The 25,718-nt window shown below is 41.4% G+C and overlaps 1 protein-coding gene across 3 annotated transcripts in view; it reads right to left on the bottom strand.

Annotated features, from left to right (window-relative positions):
• Nucleotides 1-24,063, bottom strand: part of PLA2R1 (phospholipase A2 receptor 1) — a 57,789-nt gene extending 33,726 nt beyond the window's left edge. The window contains exons 1-10 of one of the 3 annotated variants that reach the window (XM_083405544.1): nt 23,228-24,063; nt 21,692-22,075; nt 19,860-20,033; nt 18,157-18,330; nt 16,463-16,576; nt 15,106-15,249; nt 11,966-12,154; nt 10,372-10,529; nt 9,233-9,340; nt 2,791-2,900 (exon numbers count right to left, since the gene is read on the bottom strand). In XM_083405544.1, the coding sequence (XP_083261670.1) occupies nt 2,791-2,900; nt 9,233-9,340; nt 10,372-10,529; nt 11,966-12,154; nt 15,106-15,249; nt 16,463-16,576; nt 18,157-18,330; nt 19,860-20,033; nt 21,692-22,075; nt 23,228-23,348 (1,676 nt within the window). In that variant the 5' untranslated portion in view covers nt 23,349-24,063. Of the gene's footprint in view, nt 1-2,790; nt 2,901-9,232; nt 9,341-10,371; nt 10,530-11,965; nt 12,155-15,105; nt 15,250-16,462; nt 16,596-18,156; nt 18,331-19,859; nt 20,034-21,691; nt 22,076-23,227 lie in introns of all 3 variants that reach the window. The other 2 variants (XM_083405543.1, XM_083405545.1) reach the window with 2 other exon arrangements.
• Nucleotides 24,064-25,718: the final 1,655 nt, after the last annotated feature.

The raw sequence follows: 25,718 nt of genomic DNA, 5'->3' as shown, positions 1-25,718 counted from the left end.
GGCCCTTCTCCGTAGTACTGCCTAAATTACTACTATGGAATTCACCACCCGGGGAGGTCAAGGAAGCCTCTGTACTTTGTGCACTTAGGTAGCAAGTTGAGGCCTGAACTAGACACAATGTTAAATGCATCCTTACATTTGCACCTGTTGTGGGAGCTGATAATTATTGGGATCTCAGCAGACGGGGGCAGGGAGGGGGAAAAGATGGAACTCTTTCTTCCCCTGGCTGCATTCCTGATGAAAAGCATTCCTTCAAAGCTGGTATTTGTGCTGGGAAGAAATTCTCAGTTGAGACCAATAGGGGAAGGAGGTTTCTTCCAGTGCAAATAATAGCTTCAAAGTAGAGTTGTTGGTTTTTTTATTAAAAAAAAAATCAGGACAGCAGCAGGGGAGGGGAGGGTTAAACTCTCCCTCCCCACCTGCCATGAATTAAACCTATGCACGTTTAAAGCACAGAGTTTATAATGAATAAAAATGTGTTATCATAATCAACATAATCAGATGGACAAACAATGATCAGCCAGATAAATAAATAAATAATAATAATAATAAATATGTTATTTATACCCCGCCCTCCCTGGGCTCAGGGCGGCTAACACCAATAAAATCACAGTGAAAACATAATAGAGGAAAAAGAGGGGGGGGGGACCAATTTAAAATACAGGTTAAAATGCAATTTAAAATGCAGCCTCATTTTAAAATAGCCGATAAATCAAGACCATTAGGGGAGGGAAACATAAGGGTCAGACTGAGCCCAAACCAAAGGCCAGGCGGAACAGCTCTGTCTTGCAGGCCCTGCGGAAAGATGTCAAGTCCTGCAGGGCCCTAGTCTCTTGTGACAGAGCGTTCCACCAAGTCGGGGCCAGTACTGAAAAGGCCCTGGCCCTAGTTGAGACCAATCTGGATGCCTCCAGAAAGCTTGCAACTGTTGGAGAAATTTTAAAGACTGGAGGCACTGGTGGAGGAAGAGGGGGGCGGGGGGAGCACACTGCCCCTGGCACCACAATCCCAGTGGGGGGGCCATCGCGGCTGCCCCCCCTTATGGTGGGTGCCACGCCCCCACAGGCAGCGTGCCACACCCCTGGGATGTGTGCCAGCCATGCCCCCATCTGCTCTCCACCCCCAGTGCCAGAGCATGAAGCTCCGCCACTGACTGGAGGTATCTCTCCCAGAGACTCAAAAGGAAAAGATGCACAATGCAAGTGAAAAGACAGGCTTTTAATTGAATACAAACATACAAACAGCCTCCTGAAAAATCTGAGAGAGGCTGCAAAGAACCACATCCAAAGCAATGTTTCTTATACATTTCCTTTCCCATAGAGATTCCAACCCATAATCTTCATTCTAAACCAAGCGGAGATCCTTATGCTCTTTTGACTAGCCCACTCCAACCTTGTCATTATAATAATATGTAACCACACACTGCCATCCTTCAATGTTTGATTTAATTAATTACTGATTAATTATGCTATTCTTTACCTGTCTACAAACGCCTATTCATAATAACCCATGATTAATACATCCATTCTCTACATTAACCTAAATTCAATGATACAGTCCCGCCTAGCCGATCACCTTTCATGTATTCTCAACTTTTCATTATTTTACATTGGAATGATTTTCACATCAGAATGCAGGATATACTTGAAATATACTGGGTTGTGTGCGTGCGTTTCTACTAGGAGAAGTTGTTGAGAATTCATACATGGATTGCTAAGCAGCACTGCTATTGTCAAATACGGAGTTTTAACAAGCAAAATGGAATCCTAACAGAGAGATAAAGGGAGTTGGGACATTATCCTTCACAAGCAGGGCATGAAGCCAGAATCCCTCCCCTGATGTTCTGCACCCCAGCCCCCCTCCCAAAACTGGTATTCAAATGAACACCTCTGTTCCTAGAGGCTCAATTTAGCTCAATGGAGAACACGCACTGAAAATATCCTGTCCTTCATAAATTTGTCAAAGCCACAAATATAATTAAGGCTGCAATCCTATACACACTTTCCAGGGAGTAAGTCCAAATGAACTTCATAGGACTCACTTCTGAGCAGACAGATTAAACTGAGTTGCCTTCAGTGTAGTACTAAGGCAAACACTAAGTCCGTGCAAGGATTTCTCATTGCACACCAGTACATCCCCCCCCCCCCCCGTTCCACCCATGTACCCTCTAGATCTGTTCTGGAGCAGATTTCAGGACAGTACAGGGCATATGTGGTAGGAGAAAGGGGGGAAATCCCACTGCGCCAGCACTAAACCCTGCAAGTATTTAATTGAGTACCTCTCATTGTCTGGGGCTTACTTCAATTTAAGAATAAAGTGTAATGAAAAAGAGAAAATCGCATCATCTAAGTAACCAGAGAAAACCTGTTACTGGAGTTATTTCTTATTGTTTCCATATGGCGAAACTGGGTTATTAAAATGAAAAACGAACAATGAGAATAGTTTGCATCAAATAGCTGCACATGAGCAAACGAGTATATATTTGTCAGGATTGTTAGCAAACACTCCCCGGCTTCCTGTAATGAAGATGGTGTAAATCAACCCTGAAGGAATTAAAATGTCAGAATTCTTGCATGCATGAATAATTGCATGTCGCTGAACATTTCAATCTAGCAAGTAACTGATTAATTCTATCCGGTTTTCATTTTGACTTGAGCAATAACAATCAGAACATTTTATTTCCGTCAGTTTTAGCTATTGATCCAGCATGGTTCTTCCATTTTCTTCTCCAGTGTCATAAGAGAGTTAAAATACTGTTGTTGTTTTAAATTGTATGGTAGAATTAGGTACCTGTTCATTATTGTTGCAAGTAAAGGACAGTAATAGCCACTGGAGGAGTGTTCAAAGCTTCGAGGAGTTTTGTCCACATGGTAGCAATATCCACCGTGCCTTTCCCATCCCTTCAAAAACAAACGTTGGTTATTGTAACATATGGCATATTATAAACATGAACTTATCTATAAATAATTATTGGATGCCACCCAAGTAGGTACCAGAGAGACTACTGAGGAAGGGAAGGAACACTGGAGAACCAATGACAGTCAGAGTAGGCAAGAATAGTCAACACCATGCCCTCCCGATGTCATTGGAAAATACCTCAGCTGGTAGAGCATGAGACTCTTAATCTCAAGATCATGGGTTCAAGCCCCATGTTCGAGAAAAGATTCCTTCATTGCAGAGGTTGGAGTAGATGACACCCACGCTCCCTTCCAAATCTACAATTCTATGATTCTATGACTACAACTCTAACTATCCCTGACTATTAGACATGCTGTACTAGGACTGATAGGGAGTTGGAGTTTACAACATCTGGAGTGCACCATGTTGGCGATCCCTAGAGTAGGTGATGCTGGCCTAGATGGGTAAAAGGTCTGAGCTGGCAAAATCGGCTTCTTTTGTTCCCTTTCTATACATGCATTTTACCCACTCATCATGCAAATATGATTCACACACACACACACACACACACAGAGAGAGAGAGAGAGAGAGAGAGAGAGAGAGAACAGAATCCATGCATAGTGAAATCTATTCAGGACACAGTAATTTCAAGGGGAGAGTTAAGCAGAGCCTAGTGGAGAAATGATATACGCATTTAATCAGAAACAAGACTGATGGTTCAATGCGGCATGCTCTCGGGAAAATGTACATAGGATTGCACTGAAGTGCTTAACATTGACTGGATTGTGACCACACTGCATCTTGAGAAGAAAGTGTCAAGATTCAATGCAAATATAAGGATGATAAAGATGGGTATAAAGAGTGTGTAAGAAAGGTAGATAATTGAGAGTTATTTTGTTAAATATTTAAAGATGTTTGGCTGCTTAAAGCACCGAGAGCTGATGAGGAATGTCAGGTCAGTGGGTAAGTATTTCATTATTTTATTTAATCACTCATTGAAACAATTTATATACCACTCAACTACAATAGTTTCTAAATGGTGAATAACAACAACAGCAGCAGCAGCAGAAACAACAAAATATGCTATCTATCTGACTGGGTTGCCCCAGCCACTCTGGGCGGCCTCTAACAAATTAAAACATTAAGCGCAGTAAAACATCAAACATTAAAATCTTCTCTATACAGAAATATATTGAACCTGCTTACTGAACATCATGCTGACTCAGTTTGTATTATTGAAACCTATCCCGATCAAAGGTTGGTGTGAACCTATCCCAAATGAGCTCTTCAGGCTCAACTAAAGGAGCAAAGAGGGTGGAGTCAGTGTACCACCTCTCTGATTAGCAACACAGACAATGGCTAACTTTGAGTGCGCTGGGCTTCCAAGACAGAATAAGGATTTAGTTTGGTGAAGAGCTGTGGCTCAGTGTTACAGCATCTGCTTTGCACACAGAAAATCTGTGTCCACAGCATCTCCTAAATCCCTGGACAGCCTCTGACAGTTAGTGTAAATAATACTGAGATAATGGACCAGTGGACCAGCACATTCCTATATTCCTATGATGTAAGAGTACTGACTAACTCATTGCCTAATAGTCTCCCTACCTGAGCTGACGGGAGTGGTTTTCAGTGTGGTGTTGAAGGTCCCAAGTCCTGCGTTTTAGTTCTCAGCTGGACATGGAATTATTGCTGGATTTATTAATGTTGTGGATATGTAGGATGTTTTGTAATTTTTTTTAATATTATCGCTGTTTAAATTTTTATTTGTGTGTAAGCCAGCTGGAGAGCGTTCTTGCTCATAAAGATAAGCCTCTAAATTAGTTTAAAAAAATAAATAAGCATCCCGGGAAGAGTGCCATCCCAGCATACCCTGTCAATGTCATGACCTCATTCACTAAGAAGCCCTATAATTTGAAACAGCCTACAGCCAAACACTTAAGCATTATTAATTGTATCAAATACATACTGAAATGTTATAGAAACTCGGTGAATTAGGGTAGACTTTACATGGGAACTCTGTTCAGTGCTGTGCAGTAGGCTGTCAACCTCACACTGAAATAACAAGAAAACTATTATTGAATTAAATACTAGCCTTTGTATATTTTGAGAGAGAGAGATGGGGAGACCATTTTAAATTAAGGACGGTAGAATTTACATCTGGCTGAACTATTTCTCTGAGTATTTTAAACTGAAACAACTAGAATTGCCAGTGTAATATTATACAGTAATTTCCCAATAATTCTGGTACCTCTGTCCAATTAGAGATAAACTTGCAGATAAAGGTCATTTTTAATGTGAATTGTAATACCGTCAAACTCTTATTATTCATTGCACAAATTTACCTTAACTCATCAAAGAGTAGTTCCATATTAACTTAATTTAATGTTACTAAACCTCCTTCTCCAATCCTTAAATTATGTTTTGCCGTTGATGATTTGTATGGATGAGGTCCTAGAAGGCTTTTATCCATGCTATTCTTTTACGTTTCTTACCAAACTTCAAAATTGGTACCCCATTTCTTCAATGACTCTGGTAGGAAATTGTTAGTTTAGGTGTTGCCTAGAAGGCTCTTCAATACTAAGAATCAGGACCCCAGTCTCTTATAAAAGTTGAAAGGACTAAATCATTGCTTCCCAGTGACTGCAGTGAATGCTTCCCTGTTGTGAAAGAGAATGGTAAAGCAATGCCCAAGTGGTAGTCCACATGTCTGGAGCAACTGAGCTGTTAAGTCACTGGAGCTTACTTCCAGTAATATGTTTGGTATAGTAATATTAAAAGCAGCTTAACTAAACTTGGCTGAGGAATCACGTAAGAAGGGACTGGTATTTTATTTAAGTTCTGGTAAGGCAAAACTGTCTATCAATTAGTTATCTCAGCTTACTTCTTTTAGATGAACTTCAGGGGTCATTCCAATTTTTGTTTGCAAATAAAAACAATATTTTCTGACTTAAGCAAAGAATCTTTCTTTAACTAGGTATGGAGCTATATCTACTGTTGTCTTTGCTCTGGTAACCTCTAGGTTAGATTACTGCAATGTATTATACGTAGGGCTGCCTCTGAAGACGTTTCAGAAACTTCAGCTCGTGCAGAATTTGGCGGCCAGGTTGCTCACCGGGGCAAGACGGTCTGAGCATATTACACCGATCCTGGCCCAACTGCACTGACTGCCAATTAGTTTCCAGACCCAATTCAAAGTGCTGGTTTTGACCTACAGCCTTAAATGGCTCAGGACTGCTATATCTCAAGGACCACCTCTCTCCATAGGAACCTATCCGGACCCTGCCCTGAGTTAATCATCTGAGGCCCTTCTTTGTGTACTTCCTTTATGAGAGCTCTGGACGATGGCAACATGAGAATGGCTTTTCTTCAGTGGCTCCCCTCTTTGTGGAATGGTCTCCCCAGGAGGTCCACCTGGAGCCTTCATTATACACCTTTAGGTGCCAGGCGAAAATGTTCCTCTGCAACCAGGGCTTTGGCTGATTAACACCTTATACCCCTTTTAAATGTCTTTGTGGGAGGAGGTGTGGGGAGGGGATTTATTGGTTTGTGGTTTTCTTGTTCTTGTTTTTATTATATATTTTGTGTTTTTTATATTTTGATTTTATGTTGTGAACTGCCCTGAGATCTATGGATGAAGGGTGGTATATAAATTTTAACAACAACAACAACATATGTATTGGGGGTTATGTAGAACCTTTATCTCAGTCATATTATTATCATGAAAACACATCTAAAAGCTTTGTGCCTGTGAGCCCTACATTTTTCACAAAAGATAAAGGCATATACCGGTATCTGTTATTACAAGAACTTATGATTCTTTATTTGCAGGTGCAGGTTACTTTCCAGCCCCACCTGCAAGTGAATATTTTTTTCTCTTCCAGCCCAGCTTGACTTCAAGCCAGGAATGCAAAGGAAAAATTTGGGGTGCAAGTTTGAGTGTGCTCTCAATTCTTCTTACATTTATCAGCAGCATGAAGTTCCAAGCCACAGCTTGAACTTTCCTGCGCCTGACATTATATATGTCAGACCAGGGAAAGTTGGGTGTGGTTTGCCCCAAACAGACTGGTAAACCAACCTCCAAGGTCTGGTGGGCCTAATTACACCTGCTAGCTGACGATTACCCACCAGTGAACCACTGGTGGACCTTATAAGAAACTGCTCTGTTTAAGAGCCATTTACGATTCTGAATATTCCAAGTCACAGAATAGAGACACATGATGGTTGTACAACAACTAATTGTGTGAATCATCACCAAGTTATAAGTTTATCAGCTCAATTCAATCAACCAATTCCTTTCCCTGGAATTCAATGGACCAAACTGGATTAATTGGTTACAGCATTGGCTACTTACATAAAATTCTGACATTTCAAATTGTAAGTATTGTGACCCTAGTTTAACCCAAATGTTGTCAGCTTCAAAAAGCAACATTTCTTCCTTTCTTCCTTGTCAAGCATCTGACAGCTCCATGATGCCATTCCAAAAGCTGGCTTAGGGAAAGTGCCTAGATAATCACTGCTTTAGTGTTTAGACAGCTAGCTTAAGGAATTTGACCTCAGTAACAAAACATTTGCCCTCTGTTAGCAGTTTATAGATTAGGAGAAGGGGGGGAACAGTTTGTTGAATTAGTAATAAAATCACATGGCATATGGCCAACTGAGCAATGAGCACTTTGCTGCAGTGTCTAAGAAAGATATAGAATCATCAATTTGTCAGAAATATCAAAATGATTTAAAAAAACCCAATCAAAGCAAATAAGCAGGATAGTCTTCCAAGCACATATGCCTGAAGCCAAGAACAAATGACGGCACCGATGGGTTATGAACTTAGAGATACTGACATGTATCTCATAGTCACAAATGAAAACAAAATGGATCTGGATCCTCTAATTTTTACTCCAAAATGTCAACTAAACTCCTGGCTAACTATGCACTGACATTAGAAATGAAGAAGTAGTTTCAGACTGGAGTGGCGACATTCAATATTATGAATGACAAATGGAGGCAGAGTTTTCAATAAGACATTCAGCCCAAAGGCTGCCTGTGAATGCAAGAGTTCTGGTGCTCAAATAGGAGTTCATGCCAATGAATGGCTTCTCCCATTCAATGAAGTGTCAGGGAAAGGCCCACATCCTCATTATGAACACAGAGCTGTCCAAATATTGCAGCAAATTAGAAAGCACATGCATGCTGGCAGACATGTGTGCATGGCAGACCACCCGCAAGCAGGAAAATGAATGGGGTGTTGCTCCAAACAGTCTCACAAAGTTAGCAGCTAACTTCCAGAATGTTAAACTTTATCATCCCATTCAAAAATATATGTGACCCTTTGCATTAACTTTATATTCAAAGACTAGGCAAAGGGCATATCAGCATATATAAACATGAAGATGAGAAATAAACTATTTATACCACTATGATGGCTACCTGTATTTCACTGGGTACTTCTGAGAGCCTCAGTTGTCTTAAATTTCAATATTTCAATATATTAAATGGTCACTGAATAACAACACTGATATATTTATAGACAACTTTCACATACACACCCCAAAGTAGAGAAAGCAAATGATATAAATTAATAATTTCCGAAAGAGGAAATTTAATAGCCAATTAATCCAAGTGCCCATGTATGGATAGAAGGTTAACACAACCTTCTCTGTTAAAGAAATAGTTGTTTTCAATCCTGTCATTCCTCTAGAAACAGTATAAAAGCCACAGGCAAGATGAAACATCATAGCGCAGTTGTTATTTGTACAGATGGTCGACCAAAGTGCCGTGCCTTTTGATGTAGAAAGTTAGAAGAACTGCATTCAAAATCGCTGACAGAGCAAGTGACCCACAAAAGGAAAACTTCATGACCTCAATCCATAAGCGCTCCAACATGCTTACAGAGATTCTGCTTCAAAGTGCATGGCAAAGCCTGCCAATCAGGTGATCAGTGGTGCCTGCAAACCTGTTTTTGACTCAGACATGACTTTACCTGCCCTCCCACCTGACATCATATAGGATGATGTCATATATGGCAATTTAGGGCAGGTGGCCATGGCTTGGCCAAACGGGGAGGCAAACCAGAGGCTGCCCACCCCTGATCTATAGCAACACAACTTGTTTTGGAAACTGGAATTTTGTTAATGAAGCAGTGCTGTGCATATTTACCTGAAAGTAAATCCCATTGGTCTCAGTAGGATTTGTTTCTGAATAAACATACATAAGATTAGACTGCAAATTGGGAAAAGGTGTGAAATTCTAAATATGCTTGAATTCCTATCCAGATATATTCAAACACTTCCAATATTTACTATTTTAAATGAGGCATAACTGTAGGGTTTAGACTTACTTCTGGGCAGCCTGATTCTTCCTCTGAAATGAGATTTCCAACAGTTCCTGCTCTTTTACAAATATAAAAATATATGTCTTTACAACTTTTAACTTTCCAACGTCCCTCCTAGTTAAAAACAAACAGGAAGAATTAATGAAGCTTAATATGTCATTATTTCAGGGGGGGGTATTAGCTTAATGGGCTTATTCATAACATGGGAAGGAAAGCTGGTGGTGGTGGTGGTTTGTTTTTGATTCTTTAGAATATTAAAATACTTTGATTACAAGTAGAAGTTGTGCATTCTGCTAGCGTTTTTAGATCCCCCATAGAGTTTCATACTGTTAAGTGCATGAGTAGTCTCTACTTGACTAAGCAAATGTTTGTTAGATGTGACCTTAATCTCTCTCTCTTTCTGTGTGTGTGTGTGTATAAGCACACACACATTAATAATAAATGTATTAAATAAAATACGATAAATTCATGTCAAGGCATTCGTATTTTAGCTTCCACTGCTTGTTTATTCTACCTATTTGCCTCTGGAATTGTCTCAAGAGCTTGATGACCTACTCTGAAGTGTCAGAGTATTTCCCGATATTGTAGCGGGTCAAAGCCAAACAGTGAAGAATTGTGTTTTTGCAAAAAGTTTATCTCGGAGGACATCTCATCTACAGCCTGAGGATAGGGAAAAACTGAGTGGCCAAATGGAAGGTTATGAAACTAGGAGAGGAAAGTAGAAACGTGAAATAGGAATGATTCTGAAAAAAAGGATAGGTAGAGCACTCAAAGCCCTGAGATAGTGCAGGAGGGGGAAAGAATGGAACTGAAAAACCAGTGGGCCTACAGGGGAAGAAGGTTTATCAAACAGCCTAAGGAGAGGAGAGCGGTGCCTTATTAACACACATTTGGACTGGATAGACAAGGTAATTGTGGACGAATATTGTTCCATTATGATTTGCTGTGTGCATGAGAGCAGTCATTATATTACTTGAGAATCATCAAGCAAATAGAGCTCTCAGAATATTCTACTTCTGAGGCATTGCACACATAATGAAGCAAAACAAAACACACACAAACAAAAACCACCACTTCTAGGACAGAAACATTTACAAAATATTATTATTTTTATATATAAAAAAGAGAAAATAAATAAAACATACATATTGCTCAGCTGAAACACAAAGTTGATTTCCCCCCTGATGGACATTTGGCTCTTGTTTGTGCCAGTAAGTGAAGGTTACCGGAGATCCATCAGACCATTCAAACTCAACTGGGGTCTTATGACTGCTCAGTCCAAGCCAAGTTTCTGTCACATTTTCTGTAGTATACGATTAAGTGCATTTTAAGATGATTTGGACACACCAGGTCATTTTCGACAGCACAATAAAAAACACACACAAAGTTGTCTCCACATTTTAGTCAGACTACTCTTTTGCAACCTAGATAGGCCCCTAATTTGATGCCCTGTCCTAACATGCAGGTGACCTACTGTTTTGAGGGCTGCCGTACGTCCGGAATTTCCCAGACACAGCTGGAATATGGCAGTCAGAAACAGTGCCTGGGCAGAAATCGCTGATCAGGCCAATCTAGTGTAGCATCCTGTTTGCCACAGAGGTCAATGGGGATGGCCTTTGGGAATATGAGGGCAATGCCACTCTGCCACTGTTGCTCCCCAACAACTGGTGTTCAAAGGCACTGGAAATTCCTCATCCTGCTTTGAACTCGGCACATCAGCCTGGAACAAGGGCAGGGGAACATCTCAGCCTGAGGGCCACATTCACGCCTGAGTAACCTTCCAAGGCTCACCTGCCAGCAGTGGGTGTGGGCAAAGGTAAGGGAGGCGGGATCAAAGTCACATACATACGCCAATCACACACCTCCCTCTACACATACATACCAGGATTTCCCTAAGGGGGTAATTCAGTTTTGCTGATGTATTGCTCTGTGATTTGTTTTGTGCTTGTTTTGTGAATGTAATTCAAATGGATTATATTATGCAGTTTACTGATATAATATTTTTAAATATATCTAGAGAGAGAGCACAAATAAAAATTAAATAAATAATAAATGTCCCTTCCCTTTCTCTTTGTCTATCTTCTTCTTCTTTTCAATTTTTATTTGCATTTTCAAAAACATGCAAACAGAGAGCATATTTAACCCTCCTCCCCTTCCCCTGTGCCACTAACAGCTTCATACCAAATACAGCATGCATACATATACCATATGACTTCCCTTCCACACTTTCCTGGTTCCTTTGCTTTTCTACTACTCCATGTAATCCACATCTTTTTAACCATCCAATTTGTTATCTATTAAATACTCTATCTATTTCATCTCTGTTGGATTTACTCAAGACCTGCTAAGCTATGTATTCGTCTATACTGGTTGTTAAAATATTCAATAAACATTGCCCATTTTTCCTTATATTCCTTATCTCCATTTTCTCTTATCCTGTTCGTCAGATCAGCCTCTTCAGCATATTTGAACATTTTACGCTGCTATTCTTCCTTACACTGATATTGCTCCTGAGCTGCAGGTTAGGGGTTAGCACAGGTACGCCCTCTTGGGGCCCTAAGCCTTTAGCAAATTCCTGGTGATGCCAACCTCTGACACTGGCCCCCAATGGGGTTTTTCTATCGACTTTGGGTTGGATTGTCACACTTGACAGAAAGGAATTCAGAGTGGCTGCCTTTAAAAGGAAAATTGTCTGTACCTTAAACCAATGTTTAGTGCACATTAACTATGAGAACTCACCATATTCAAGAAGATTAATGAGCATCTCTGTATCAGCCAAAGAGGTTATGCTAATGAGTGTGCTATTATCATCCTGGCAGGAAAGCAAAGCTTCATTCCAGTTTTTTCCTTCTTTATAAAGTTTATAGCAGTAACGATTATATGGATACCAATTATAGTCACAGTCGGTAGGATAAAATTTCCACGAATCTTTTCAATTAAAATGTACAGAAACAAGGCTATATTAACCAAATGAATTCTTTCCTAGTCCTCATAAATCTATTTATGCAATATACATGCACATATATAATAGCTCTTTTCACTATTTCTTTTTTTTAAGAAAAGAGAACACATTTGCCTAGCAAGAACTAGCTACAGTGCAAAAATGTGTTATATGAATATGTTTATGCATGCATAAGCACACCCCCCCACACACACAAAGAAAGAAAATAAAATTGCCCTAAGAATGTTCGAGAAGTTCAGTCTTTGTGAATTCTGACATAATCTGACCTAAACCACACCTTCCAGCCTAATACGCAGATTGGAACATACGCTTCAATCCTAACTCCATTTATTTCCAAGTAGACATAGTAAAGACTCTTTTTGCAAACCACTTTGAGGTTCTTTTACAGTCAAGTGGCATCTAAATTTTATGAATACATAAATAAATAACGACTGCCACCACAGTTACCCATCAACCTTTGAGCTTCCTGAACATTCCAATGCAGTTCTCACTGCAATAAAAGTATCAAAATGATTAAAAAATTCATGAGTTAAAAAAAGAAATTGGATTTTCATACAGATTTTTTAAAACTTCAGGTTAATGTAGACTTATGGGTCAAACAGAACAGAAACAGACTGATTTACCTATACTGTTACCTTTCACTGAATGTACAGTAGTACCTCGGGTTACATACGCTTCAAGTTACATACGCTTCAGGTTACAGACTCCGCTAACCCAGAAATATTACCTCAGGTTAAGAACTTTGCTTCAGGATGAGAACATAAATCGTGCTCCAGCGGCGCAGCAGCAGCAGGAGGCCCCATTAGCTAAAGTGGTGATTCAGGTTAAGACCAGTTTCAGGTTAAGAACAGACCTCCGGAACGAATTAAGTACTTAACCCGAGGTACCACTGTAATGGGGCATACTTCTGTGTACTTTGTGTAAATAGTGTTCATTAACAACCAATGCATTACTAACAACATACAGGTCTCAGCTGGATTTGTCTATATTCTGGAGCAAGACCCTAACAGAAGGGTGGAGGATGTTTGGACCTCCAAATGCTGCTGACTCCAACTCCCGCCAGCCCCAGCCAAAACGTCCAGTGGTCAGGGGTGATGTGAGTTATAATTCAGCCACATTTGGAGGGCCACAGGTTGCCCACCTCTGCCCTAACAGAATAAAGAAAATGTTGCTGAAATTAACATCTATTCTAAAATTATAAACCTACATATGCTTCCACATTTTGGGTTCCATTAAAACTCCAGGGAAAGCTTTGTTAGTTTTAGAAAGCTTAAACCATTGTAAAGGCTCACAAATTTTTTCAGAAGGGGAGAAAAAAAATCTGTTTGCTTGTTTGCATACTAAAAAACCTTCTCCGGAATCTGCACCAATAAGACATACAATGGTACCTCGGGTTAAGAATTTAATTTGTTCTGGAGGTCCGTTCTTAACCTGAAACTGTTCTTAACCTGAGGTAAAGTAAAGGTAAAGGGACCCCTGACCATTAGGTCCAGTCGTGACCAACTGTGGGGTTGCGGCGCTCATCTCGCTTTACTGGCTAGCATGACTAAGCCGCTTCAGGCGAACCAGAGCAGCGCACGGAAATGCCGTTTACCTTCCCACTGGAGCGGTACCTATTTATCTACTAGCACTTTGACGTGCTTTCGAACTGCTAAGAGCAGGGACCAAGCAATGGGAGCTCACCTTGCCGCGAGGATTCGAACCGCCAACTTTCCGATCGGCAAGTTCTAGGCTCTGTGGTTTAACCCACAGCACCACCCACACTTTAGCTAATGGAGCCTCCAGCTGCCGCCACACAATTTCTGTTCTCATCCTGAGGTAAAGTTCTTAACCCGAGGTACTACTTCCGGGTTAGGAGTCTGTAACCTGAAGCGTCTGTAACTCGAGGTACCACTGTAGTTGGCTTCCATTAGGGCTGGGCAGGGAAGAGAAACTGCAATGAGTATATCCCCTCTAATTTTGTGTTCTGCCATGCTCCCCACTGCAGCCATTTGGTGACTGGTGGTGGCTGCAGTACTCTCTCAAAAGTCTAACTGTACCTACTAGTCCAAAAAGCCTGGCGATCCTTGGACTATAATCTATAATAACACCACCTTGACAGCGCTGGGGAACTGCATCTGGCCAACTGGCCGCATCCTTATTGCCAAATCTTCCCCTGCAGGCCAAATCTGACAGGTAGGCAAAACTGCCCCCCCCCGTCAATCACGTGACATCACAATGCTGTTGCAATGTGACCCGATTCAGCCTGTACAGTTCAAACTCAAACTGTGAGCAAAACAGTCTGCAAAGCACAGAAGATCAATTGATTCATCAGCACTTGTGAAGCCCAACATCGGCACAATGTGCTTCCCAAGTGCCACTCAGTTGATAGTCGGTGCTTGAGAAGCCCAGTGGAGGGACCTTTGCCAACATTGCTGATCAGTTGTATTATGTATTATTCTATCAGGTGTAGGTGAAAGGAGAAGGCCGGGGGACGATGACGAGGACTAACTTAGGCCTGCAGACTGGAGGTTTCCCACTCCTGCACAATGAAATGATAAAAAAATGAATAAATGGGATTCTATTCTCCACTACATGCAGAAAATGTTCTTCTGAAGAGCTAATTTCTCCTCCTTAAAATCTAATGAAATAGGTATGCTTTTTGCCCTTAGAATGGTAAAAGTGGGATTGTTAAGTGTTCGATTGCCTTCAAAGCTTATATGCCAATTTACTAACAAAGGGACCCTGAACAATGATTTATACTTGAAACTACCTTTCTCCTGAATTCAATTGGCATACTTAGCACATCTTGTAATTCCCAAACACTCAAACTGCCTGAAGCCCAAGATGTGGAATGTACATATGTCCCCCTTATTAAAAGTAGAAAGAGATATAAAAAGCCTCACAGATCAAATTACATTGCTGGTTAGAGACTCACCAAATGCTTCGTGTTCAGTAACATTTAAATATTTTTTGCATACATATGGTAATCCAGATTCACATGGGTAACTTTGCCAGTCCTGCTGTATTTTTGGGTTAAACACTTTGCAGCGATGTTGCCCAAGAGAACTGTCAGAAGGATCTGCAAACAGAATATTATTTTAGCACCATGTGTACAGTACAATACAATATGCAGCGGGTATTTTATATATATCTCTGTATCTAAAAACCTGACATTCTGCCCCAATCAGCAAGATTCTCCAAGTCCAGAATGATGACCAAGGAACAGAACCACATCTGGGCAGGCATGATTCTCAATGGCTTTCGTTTAGAAGCTATCAGGCAAGTTTAGCCTTCCATCCAAATGGGGTCCTGAAGTGCACCACTTACTTTATCCCATATTTTATTTTTAATTGTATTGTTTTATTTTTTAAAATAGAATTTACATCCAACTGCTTTCCTCCAAGGAGCTCAAGGTGGTTCTTCCCCATCTTATTTAATCCCCACAACAACCCTGCGAGGCTTCATGGCCAAGTGTGGGTTTGAACCCTGGACTCTCCCAGGTCCTAGTCTGACACTGGCTCTTTTCAGTTTGGTGGCTGAAAAATTATGTTCTGGGCAACTCTCAGGTCAGTGGATTAAATAACATTTTTAACTGTAACTGTTTTAAAAAGCTTTTTTAAAAAATTGTGGATGTGTTTGCCACTCTGGGCTCCTTCGAGAGAAAGGACAGGATATAAATTCAATCCATCTACAGTGGTGCCTCGCAAGACGAAAAGAATCCGTTCCGCGAGCCTCTTCGTCTAGCGGTTTTTTCATCTTGCGAAGCAACCCTATTAGCGGATTAGCGCTATTAGCGGTTATTAGCGGCTATTAAAAGCTTAAGGGATTAGTGCCTTAGAAAAAGGGGGTGGGGAGCGGAAAAAAATCACAAGAATCGCAAGACATTTTCGTCTTGCGAAGCAAGCCCATAGAGAAATTCGTCCTGCGAAGTGCATTGAAAAACGGAAAACCCTTTCGTCTAGCGGGTTTTCCGTCTTGCGGGGCACCACTGTAGTCATCCATCTATCCCATAGTTTGTCCATTGCCAAACTACTGGATAGATGGGTGAATAGATGGATAGAATTTAAGCATTCTAAAACAGTTAAAACAGCATTCTAAAACATTACTTTATTGCATGTGTATTAACTTCTTGCATCTACCAGTAATCAGGGGAACAGAAAACTCAGAACCTGGTCTTTCTAATGTTTATATTGGAACATACTATTGCCAGCTCGTATTTTGAGTTCAATAGCAATAGCAATAGGCATAGAATCCTGGTGTTATAACAGAGCAAAGGATGAGGATCTGCGTACCTGATCGCCAGTTCACAAATGCCAAGGGTGCTCCATCTGACCATTGCCAGCCAGCGGCTCCATCCAGCTGATTTAAACCTGTCCACATCAGAACTTCCTTTGTGCCCACCTGTTCTGCAGTGTAACAAGAGATCTAGCTTGACATTCAGGTACCAGTTCAGTATTGCCCAATTTATACAGGAATTGCATCTCCAAGCTGGTAGGTTACTTTCTCCACCTTCCACTAGGGAGAATGAGACATCAGCAGGAGGTACAGGTAACAGCATTCTGCATTCATTACTGTCAGAGGAAACAAGAATCACTTTCAACTCCATTGGACATGCCCAGGCACCCCAAGATGCCAAGCAGTGTAACAGGGATGAGCCCATTGATTTTAAACACTTGGATGGAGCCTCCTTGCAGTGCCTGCTTGAAGTTGAAATCCCTAGGCCCCCCTCGCAAATTATCTCCTATTATGTTTTTGCAATTTTCTTTCAAGATCAAATCAATATTATTTTGATTCATTGTCCTGGGGCTCCTAAAAGGTGTGGTGCCAATAGGCCCGTGCCTGCTCTGCCTGTTTGATAATATGGCACTGCCTCCTTGCCTACGTGGGACAAGTGTAGTTCCTTCTTCCTCTCACCACTCCAGTTGAACATGTGCTGCTAACCTCCCTCCTGGTATTAGTAAGTTTAGCTGCTGTCAGCCTTTCCCCCTTAGCCACTCCCAACCAAGGAAAGGAAAAGAGTGCGCAGGGTGAGGGTGGGGAGATTAACCGTGGAAGGGGAAGTAGGAGCAGTCATGTTGAAACTTTTAATATTATTTCATCACAAACTATAGATCCTCTTGCACACTAATGAATGTCTTCCGCCAAGTGCATGGGCTCATTCCTATTACCATGCCCCCAACATATAGGAAGGCCAGGACACATCCAGTGCAGTAGACAAGGAGCAAGATGATCCCTATGTCCTATGATAGCCACCCACATGGATGAGCACAAAGTTCCCCGTGGGTTTACCTGCTGAACAAGGTTGTAGGAGAAGGGAATCTGGAAGGTAGGTGCAATTTAGGGTGTTTGGGGAGGCGGTAGGATGGTTGAAAAAGTTTGAGAAGCACAGCTATGCCTCTTTGTGAATCACCTGTCATTCAGGATTACAATGATACGTTGCACACATAATGCTAAACCGTAGTTTAGTGCTATGTAAATGAACAACAGTGATTTTCAAGCTTGTGTACTCCCTCATCCCCTAACAAGAGATTGAAAGCATCTGTTTTCTGTCACAAGCTAATTGTGGTTTTTCTTTATGGCTGAAAAGGACAACCTGTGGCTACTTTAAACTATGCACTGTTGAAACAAAACAGGATCAAGTTGTGATTTATGACGCTGGCTTGATTCAATAAACCATGTTAAATTAATCAGAATTCTCAGTTAAGACATAACAGAAACTCCAGTTACATGAAAACAGGAAGAGGAAGGGTTGTGCAATGGTTGAACATGGAAGAGAGGGGAAGGAGTATGTGAGCCCAAGGTTTGTTGCTGCTCTTTCATGTAGTGTTAAACTATGGTTTCACATTACATGTGAACTGGACCCATGAATTTTGCACAAATGGGGCTAGAGCAACTAGGATGAAATGTGAAATGGACATCTCTCCTATTCTAGCCGCTGACAGAGTCAAATGAAAGGTTTCACTCACAAACATGGTTTCAAACCTACCACGTGGACCACTAATATACTTCTGTTCTGCCATATCTGTGATGCTTAGCAAATCTGCTCCTTGTCTCTGACATGCAACACGTGCCTCATTCCAAGAGAGAACAGAAAGAAGATTGAATTGGTAACAGATCTGAGTGTCTGCGTTCATCTCCCAAAAAATGTCACAGCCAGTCTCTGTGTGAAAAAAGAGAAAGAAATCAGTTAAAAACAGCATGATATTACAAAGCAATTAAGAAAGATAACACTCTGAGATAACAATCTAGCTTAATTAACACCAAATGAACAAATGGAACTGCTGGGACGTTATTATTACAAATTTGCTTTCAATGTTCTGGTGTCAAAACTATATCAGGAAGTAGGATGTACTCTGAAATTTAAAAGGAAAAGGAAAATCAACTTCACACATAGGACTGAATTCCTCCTGTCTTGATAATGTCAGTGAGTAATACAAGTTTTGACAATTAAGGAAACAGTCACTTGAATTGGTGAGCTAATGAAACATTTACTTCCCCATCTTTCCTTTCTCACTGTCCATTTATTGGTCTGATCTCCACTGACCAATAGACACATCAATAGAGTTAGTAGACAGAGGTGCATATTAAGTAACATTTCTTTTGTTTAGAAGTTAATTGCTACATCATGTGGCAACTGCAGCTATGGTAAGAACTGCAACAATAAATAAATTGATAAAAATTGCAAGTACTGTAGCAGGGGACACTGTTCAAAGGCAACATTTGTTTTCCTAGGGCATTTATATCCGAGGTGCACTTCAAAGCTTCTTCACTTCTTAAAAAGCCTCCCCTTTCTTCTATCTTCTAGATTAAGACAGGAAAGAGACAGGATTCCTGTTGTATTTGCACATAAAGGAAAACATGGTTGGCTCTTTAAAAACAACAAGTGGGAATTCCTTTTCAAAAGTTGTATCTTTCTTGCTAGGTGGTTATGGGGCTGCTAAATACTTGAACCTAAGATGTAAGGAATCGCTCTTATGATTGCATATTGATGGAACTGGTTGAGAAAATAACAAATCTCATACAAAGATAACAACAACTTCTCTCCATGATGTCAGGAAGACTTTAATGAATTATTGGGGGGAGGAAGAGGAATAGAATCTGATCTGATGGAGTCAAAAGTTTATATTTTCATGTAGAGTTATGGGAAACGTTTAATGAAATGAGCATGTAGTGTTGCATCGGAAGTCCATCCCCCTTGCTATGATAACAACTGAAAATATTGTATCAGCAAAAGGAAAAAGTACACATTGACACTTGAAAATCTTACTGATTTCAGTGGGGGGAGTGTGCACTTTTGTTTTCTTCCAGTGAAATCAATGGGATGTGCAAGTGTTTAACTTTGGCTGGATCATGTGTGAATGTTGTTCTTGCAAGCATAGTGTAATCCAATACTTTCTTTGAAAGTGGCCAACTAGAGAGAGGGAGAGAAAGAAAGCAGATGAATGCTGGCGAAATTTCTCACTTTGGTTTTATGATAGTATAAGGCAGCTTTTACTAACCTGGTGCCCTTCAGTTGCTCATCCTAGCCAACAAAGCCATTGGTCATGAATAATAGGAACTGGTGTCCAAAAAGATCTGGAAGGCACCAAGTTGGTGATCCCTGCTATAAGGTATGGGACATGCTGAATGTAGCATGTAAGACGTGACTATCTTGTTATTCATTAACTGTTGAAGAACACGAGCACATACCAGAATTTGGGCAAAGTCCCCATTTTTCATCTTGCTCATACTGACTTGTTGTGGCACACCAGGGATAGTCATCTTCTCTGGAATCTCTGATGCACTCATAGTGCCATTGATTGTTGTATTTAAATGGAAAAACACAAGGCGAGCCATGGGAATTTCCTAACAGGGTATATGTCTCTGCATGAAATAAAATACTGAGGATAAATCACTTAGAAAAAAAATATATAGAAAACAATAGGAAACCCTCTAATTTGTACTCCCCCAAATCTGGTATCACAACGGTCCTTTGATTTGGAATAGTAATCACACTTACATGAAAGGAAGTTCCTTTGAAATCAGTAGTACTTCAGAATAAATGCATTTGGGATTAGGATCGAATGTCAATAATGCAATATTTTCAACACCAAGGCTGTGAGTTACCATAACTATATTTGTTTTTCCATTCTTCTTGATATTATAATGTAGAAGTAACAATGAACTGCTTCAAAAATGCATCCATTTGCAATCAGAAAAGATTTTCAACTGCTGTCATTATTTTAGTTTCATGGTTTTTAATTTTTAATAGTAGCAAGACAAAATTGCAGAACAATTATTATGTACGTGTTCATGGACAAAGAATGCCAGAGTTAGCTTACTAAACCAGGACATCCACCCATATTTTTTATTTGGTAGCAGTAGACTTGTCCTTTTAAAATGCATTACTACAACCATCATAGGATAACTAAGGATTAGAAATTACTCCACAAGCCATCAAATCCAAATGATGCCCTTGTGTCAGGATGTCATATACAGTACTTATACCAGTGTAAATTCATACAGCGTCTAAATTTAATGTATTTTAACATTAAAAAATATGGGCCATATATTTGCATTGTTTCCCTATGAAATTTATACTTCTCCCCTCCGCCCTCAAACTTTTGGTATGGATTATGTCTTGATAGTAACAACTTGATTTGCAACAGAACATAGGAAGCAGCCTTACACAGACTCAGACCATAAGTACTGTCTACACTGATCAGCAGTACCTCTCTAAGGTTTCAGACAGGGTCTAACCCAAGCCCTACCTGGAGAACTGAAGAGCTTATGGACACAAACCAAATGCTCCACCACCGAGCCATGATATTACAGTATTTTTATTTGGCCATTCATCTAGTTATAATGCATTGCATATAGCTAATGGCTGCACCCCAAGACAAACAGTATATATTTATTGTAAAACTTATATTCACAGGTGGTCTTTCTGCAACATCAGAACACGTGGTGTATATCGAGCACAAGACTGTGCAGATCATTGATTCATAAATAGGTTTGTAATTGTGAATGCAGAATTGCAGGCTTCACACAGGAGCACGACTGGAACAAGTATCACGTAAGCCCAGTAATTGTTGGGCTTAGCCATGTGAAATAGATTGAGAATTAGGAGCATAAGCACATAGAAACTGGTGACTGTGGGAGTGCTTTGAAATTAGCAAGCTAAACAATATTTTTTAGAGCACGGCCACTTTTTTGAACTGAATTAATATTTGAGAAAGGTATCACACTGGTAGCCTAGAGAGAGATCGAAGCCCTTTGCGGCAAATCAAACTCATGGCATGCATAACACACAAGAAACAGTCTTTGGAGTGCTTCTCCACATAATGTGGGAATAGTTGGCTCAAGGTGTGTTTGCTTGCAAGCCACACACAACAAATGGCTTTCCTTAACCCATGTGATTGGATCCTGTTTCTGTTTGTTTTAGTCACTTGTAAAATGCTGTTTTGGGAAAAAAAAAAAAAAAAAGCCTATTACCAGTAATATTAATGGAAGCATGGAAAGAAAGCAAATATTTATTTTACCTTCGAATGCATGTTCACAAAGATCCCCATCAAGAGACAGGAATTGTTTCCATCCATATGTTGAATTTCTTTTTGCCACAACAAATTTGCCACTCTCAAGTGCTAATTTGTACTGTGATGCACCAATCAACCCTTTTCCAAGGCAGCTCCACCACAGTGAGTGCTGAGCTGAATTGCATTCAGCCATGACCAATGGCTGCTCTTGGTTGCTGATATTGAGTCCTAGACAAGTGCTTCGGCCGATGTTGAAAAGATGCTGTTTAGAACCCCATTTCCATAACATGTATTTCGAAAGCTGAGTGCAGTCTTCAAGGATGAGCTTCGATGTCTCAGCTTTAACACATGTGTTGAGGGAATCACTTTGGATAATAAATATCCCTTTTTCTAGAACAAAAAAAAACTCCATTTCAGTTCATTACAATGACTGGATTATTATCCATAACAGTGATAAGACATTCACAATGCAATCCAATGAATCTCTACTCAGTAGTAAGCAGCACAGGAGTGCAATGGGTCTTACTCCCAGTTAATTATATATAGATTGAATGAATGCATGAAAATCCTTTACTCATTCAAACTTACAACCAAACTTGCCCAGGAACTTTGGATTTTTGCGATTAAAGTCAATTAAACACAGCTAATGTGGCGCTGTGGTCTAAACCACTGAGCCTAGGGCTTGCCGACTGGAAGGTTGGCGGTTCAAATCCCTGCAACCGGGTGAGCTCCCGTTGCTCGGTCCCAGCTCCTGCCAACCTAGCAGTTCGAAAGCACTTCAAAAATGGCGTTTCCGCATGCTGCTCTGGTTTCGCCAGAAGCGGCTTAGTCATGCTGGCCACACAACGCGGAAAAACTGTCTGCAGACAAACGTCCTTTCCCTCGGCCAGTAAAGCGAGATGAGCGCCACTGTCAGGGGTCCTTTACCTTTACCTTTTTTAAACACAGCAAACCCACTTACAAAGACAGAGAACTTTTTGCGTTTAGGGAAGTGATGTGGGGAAATGCATTGGGAAGTGTGGGTTTAACGAATGATTAGCGGGGCAGGTGCTTCAGTCACCCCACAAACAAATCGGACCTAATGCTCACTGGAAACTAGATATACTCTAATCATCAGTGCACAAACAAGTCAGGATGAATGAATGTTGCTTGGAGGAGCCCTAAGCCTGTTTAGGACTGCAGGCCAACAGCACAACCCTAGCCATCCCTACTCAGAAGTAAGCCCTGTCGAATTCAGTGGGTTTACTTAGACTGGGCTGCAGTGCAACCCAAGTTATTTGGAGTGACAGTGCCACTTAAGCACGATGCCAAGCGTGCAGCAGCCCCCCTGGACTGGAAGATTAACGCCGGGGGAACTTGACGGCTGACTCACTATGATAATAGCTGGAAGGGAATCAAAGGGGAGAGAGAGAGAAAGAGAGAGAGAGAGAGAGAGAGAGAGAGAGGAGACGCGCAGAAAAGAGCCGCCGCTTTCCATTCAGCGCCGTCCAAGGCAACTGCACTTTCCCAACAAAACCCGGCCGCTCCGTCCAGCTGACTTACTCCAAAAGTAGGGCACTTGGTCGCGCGTCAAAGCGCCGAGCTCCTCTTCAGCCAAGCTGGAGCGAACTATCAGCGTGGAGCAAGCCCAGACGAGCTGCAACAGGGACTTGGCACGGGACATTTCCGCCGCGTTTTAAGAGAGGGGAAAACCTTCCCGCGGAGTTGGCAGGAGGAGGACAGCCCCCGTCCGGGAGAGCATGAATGGGGAGCGAGGGGAGGGAGAGCAGCTGCTTCTGTGGGGGTGAGCTGAGCAAGGCGGGAGGCGCTTCCCGCCCTTTCCGCCCGAGGGAGAAAAAACGCCGCAATTTCTTCTCTCTCGTTGCTGCAAGTTCCTCCCTCCCCTCCTGAGGGGAGGCGGATGTCAAGGAACCAGGCCGAGACCACGGCAGAAAGAAACAGGCAGGCCCTGCGGGGCGCTAAATAAATAAGCCACCTTTACGTTGGCAGAAGTAGCTAGAAAAATGGGGGACAGGCCACTCTGGTTGGCGGTGTTTTCCAGACGACGTGCTCCTCCTGGTTGGGTTGTGGGGAGGTTGCACTCGCAGTTCATTGCGGCTTTGGCGCTGCTGGCGCGCGCAAGAGTTTGGCATGCAAGTAGCAACGGGAGTTTGCTGAACCCACAGCGGGCTGGTGACGTGATGGAACGTAGGCTCAGCAGCTTGTCATTTGCAAAGCTAGCCCAGGGAGCAAGAGACAAGCATCTGAGCAAGAATCCTGCCCCACAACCATCTCCGGCGAAATTCCAGCTCCATAGGCGGAGATTGCTGCGTAAACAAAGGGCAACTTTCTTTGGCTCTTCTTATACAGCTTTAGTATCACTGGCGCCAACTAGTGACATTAACTAGGAACCCGCTCCTACTTTAAAAGCTACCAGATCACATGTATTCCTGGTGCCACATTCAGGGGCCGTTTTATTTATTTATTTGGCAGATTTATAGATTCCTCATTTCAAGGCGGATAATTGTGTTTCCTAGAAACGTGGGAAGCTGCCGTATAACTGGCCCATGCCATGGCTCTTCCTATCCAAGTCTCTGGCTAGTGGTACTTTGTATAGTTTGTAGCAGAATCGTAACAAAATTAAATCCTATCGAATTCCATGGGGCTTACTGTCAAGACAAGCCTCTAGGATTGCAGCCAGGTAAATTGCTAGGTGGCACTGGACTTAGTAACTAGGTGGAGTCAGGAGTTTCCATCTACTGTTCTCGGATACTGATGTGCATTCTATGGGCACTTCCAGATTTGTATTTTTTGGGTGGGATTCAACCACATCCCGGAACATTGGTCATTTTTAAAATAAATAAAAAATTATTAAAGATTTTCATGAAATACAAAATAACATGCAATCTCACTTTTTTCTGTTCAGATTGTATAGTCTTTTGGTTACATTCAGTGTAGGCCATGTTGACTGGTGGGAACTGGAGTCCTATAAACCTGGAGAGGTCTTGTCATGGGTGGCTTTCATTTACTATTATTTATAAATTTATATACTAATGGCATTATAAGCAAGTTTCTGCAAATAACTTTCCCAAATATATTAATGTTTATATATACATCTCAGTATTAATAAATTAAAACTGCAGCACTAATAAACATGTATAGGTTTGGGCTGTAAAGTGGTAAAGGTAAAGGGACCCCTGACCATTAAGTCCAGTTGCAGACGACTCTGGGGTTGTGGTGCTCATCTTGCTTTATTGGCCGAGGGAGCCGGCATACAGCTTCTAGGTCATGTGGCCAGCATGACTAAGCTGCTTCTGGTGAATCTGAGCAGCGCATGGAAACGTCGTTTACCTTCCTGCCGGAGCGGTACCTATTTATCTACTTGCACTTTGACGTTCTTTCGAACTGCTAGGTTGGCAGGAGCAGGGACCGAGCAACAGGAGCTTACCCCGTCACGGGGATTTGAACCACCGACCTTCTGATCGGCAAGTCCTAGGCTCTGTGGTTTAACCCAAAGCAACCCTAAGCTGCTGTGCAAATACATATAGATGAAGCTCTTGGTTTTTTATGGGTCTTCCAGGCAAGAAGGACTACAATTAACCCCTTGCTTCTTTCATATGCTCCTTCCATTCTCTCTCTCACCTGCTCACACAGACAGATAACTGAGACTGACCTTAACTGTTGACTTATGGTTGACTCTGATGGTTCGAAGGTTGGGCATGCATAAGGTTATAGAACATGTAGCAAGTGGACTGCCATGCTATTCTGGTTCCCCTACAGATGCCAGATTTACAGAACAACCCAGACCATGTCATTGATTTCAGTGAAGCTCTCTCACAGATAAGTGGGGTTAGACTTGCAGCGTGGAACAACCACTGACAGTAGGGTTTGAGACACATTTACCACATTTACACTGACTTTAACAGGGCTTACTGTACATGGATGAATGGGCAACAAGGTGTAAGTGGATGATTCAGCGGTTAGGGAAATTACAGGAAATTACTGCTTCTATGTTTAGTCCAAATGATATTTGAGAGCTACCCAGAATTGATTA

This window comes from Podarcis tiliguerta, assembly GCF_965153285.1.
Source record: "Podarcis tiliguerta genome assembly, chromosome: 1".
NCBI lineage: Eukaryota > Metazoa > Chordata > Lepidosauria > Squamata > Lacertidae > Podarcis > Podarcis tiliguerta.
The sequence above is the reverse complement of the archived record's forward strand: the minus strand, read 5'-3'. Positions and strand labels throughout refer to the sequence as shown.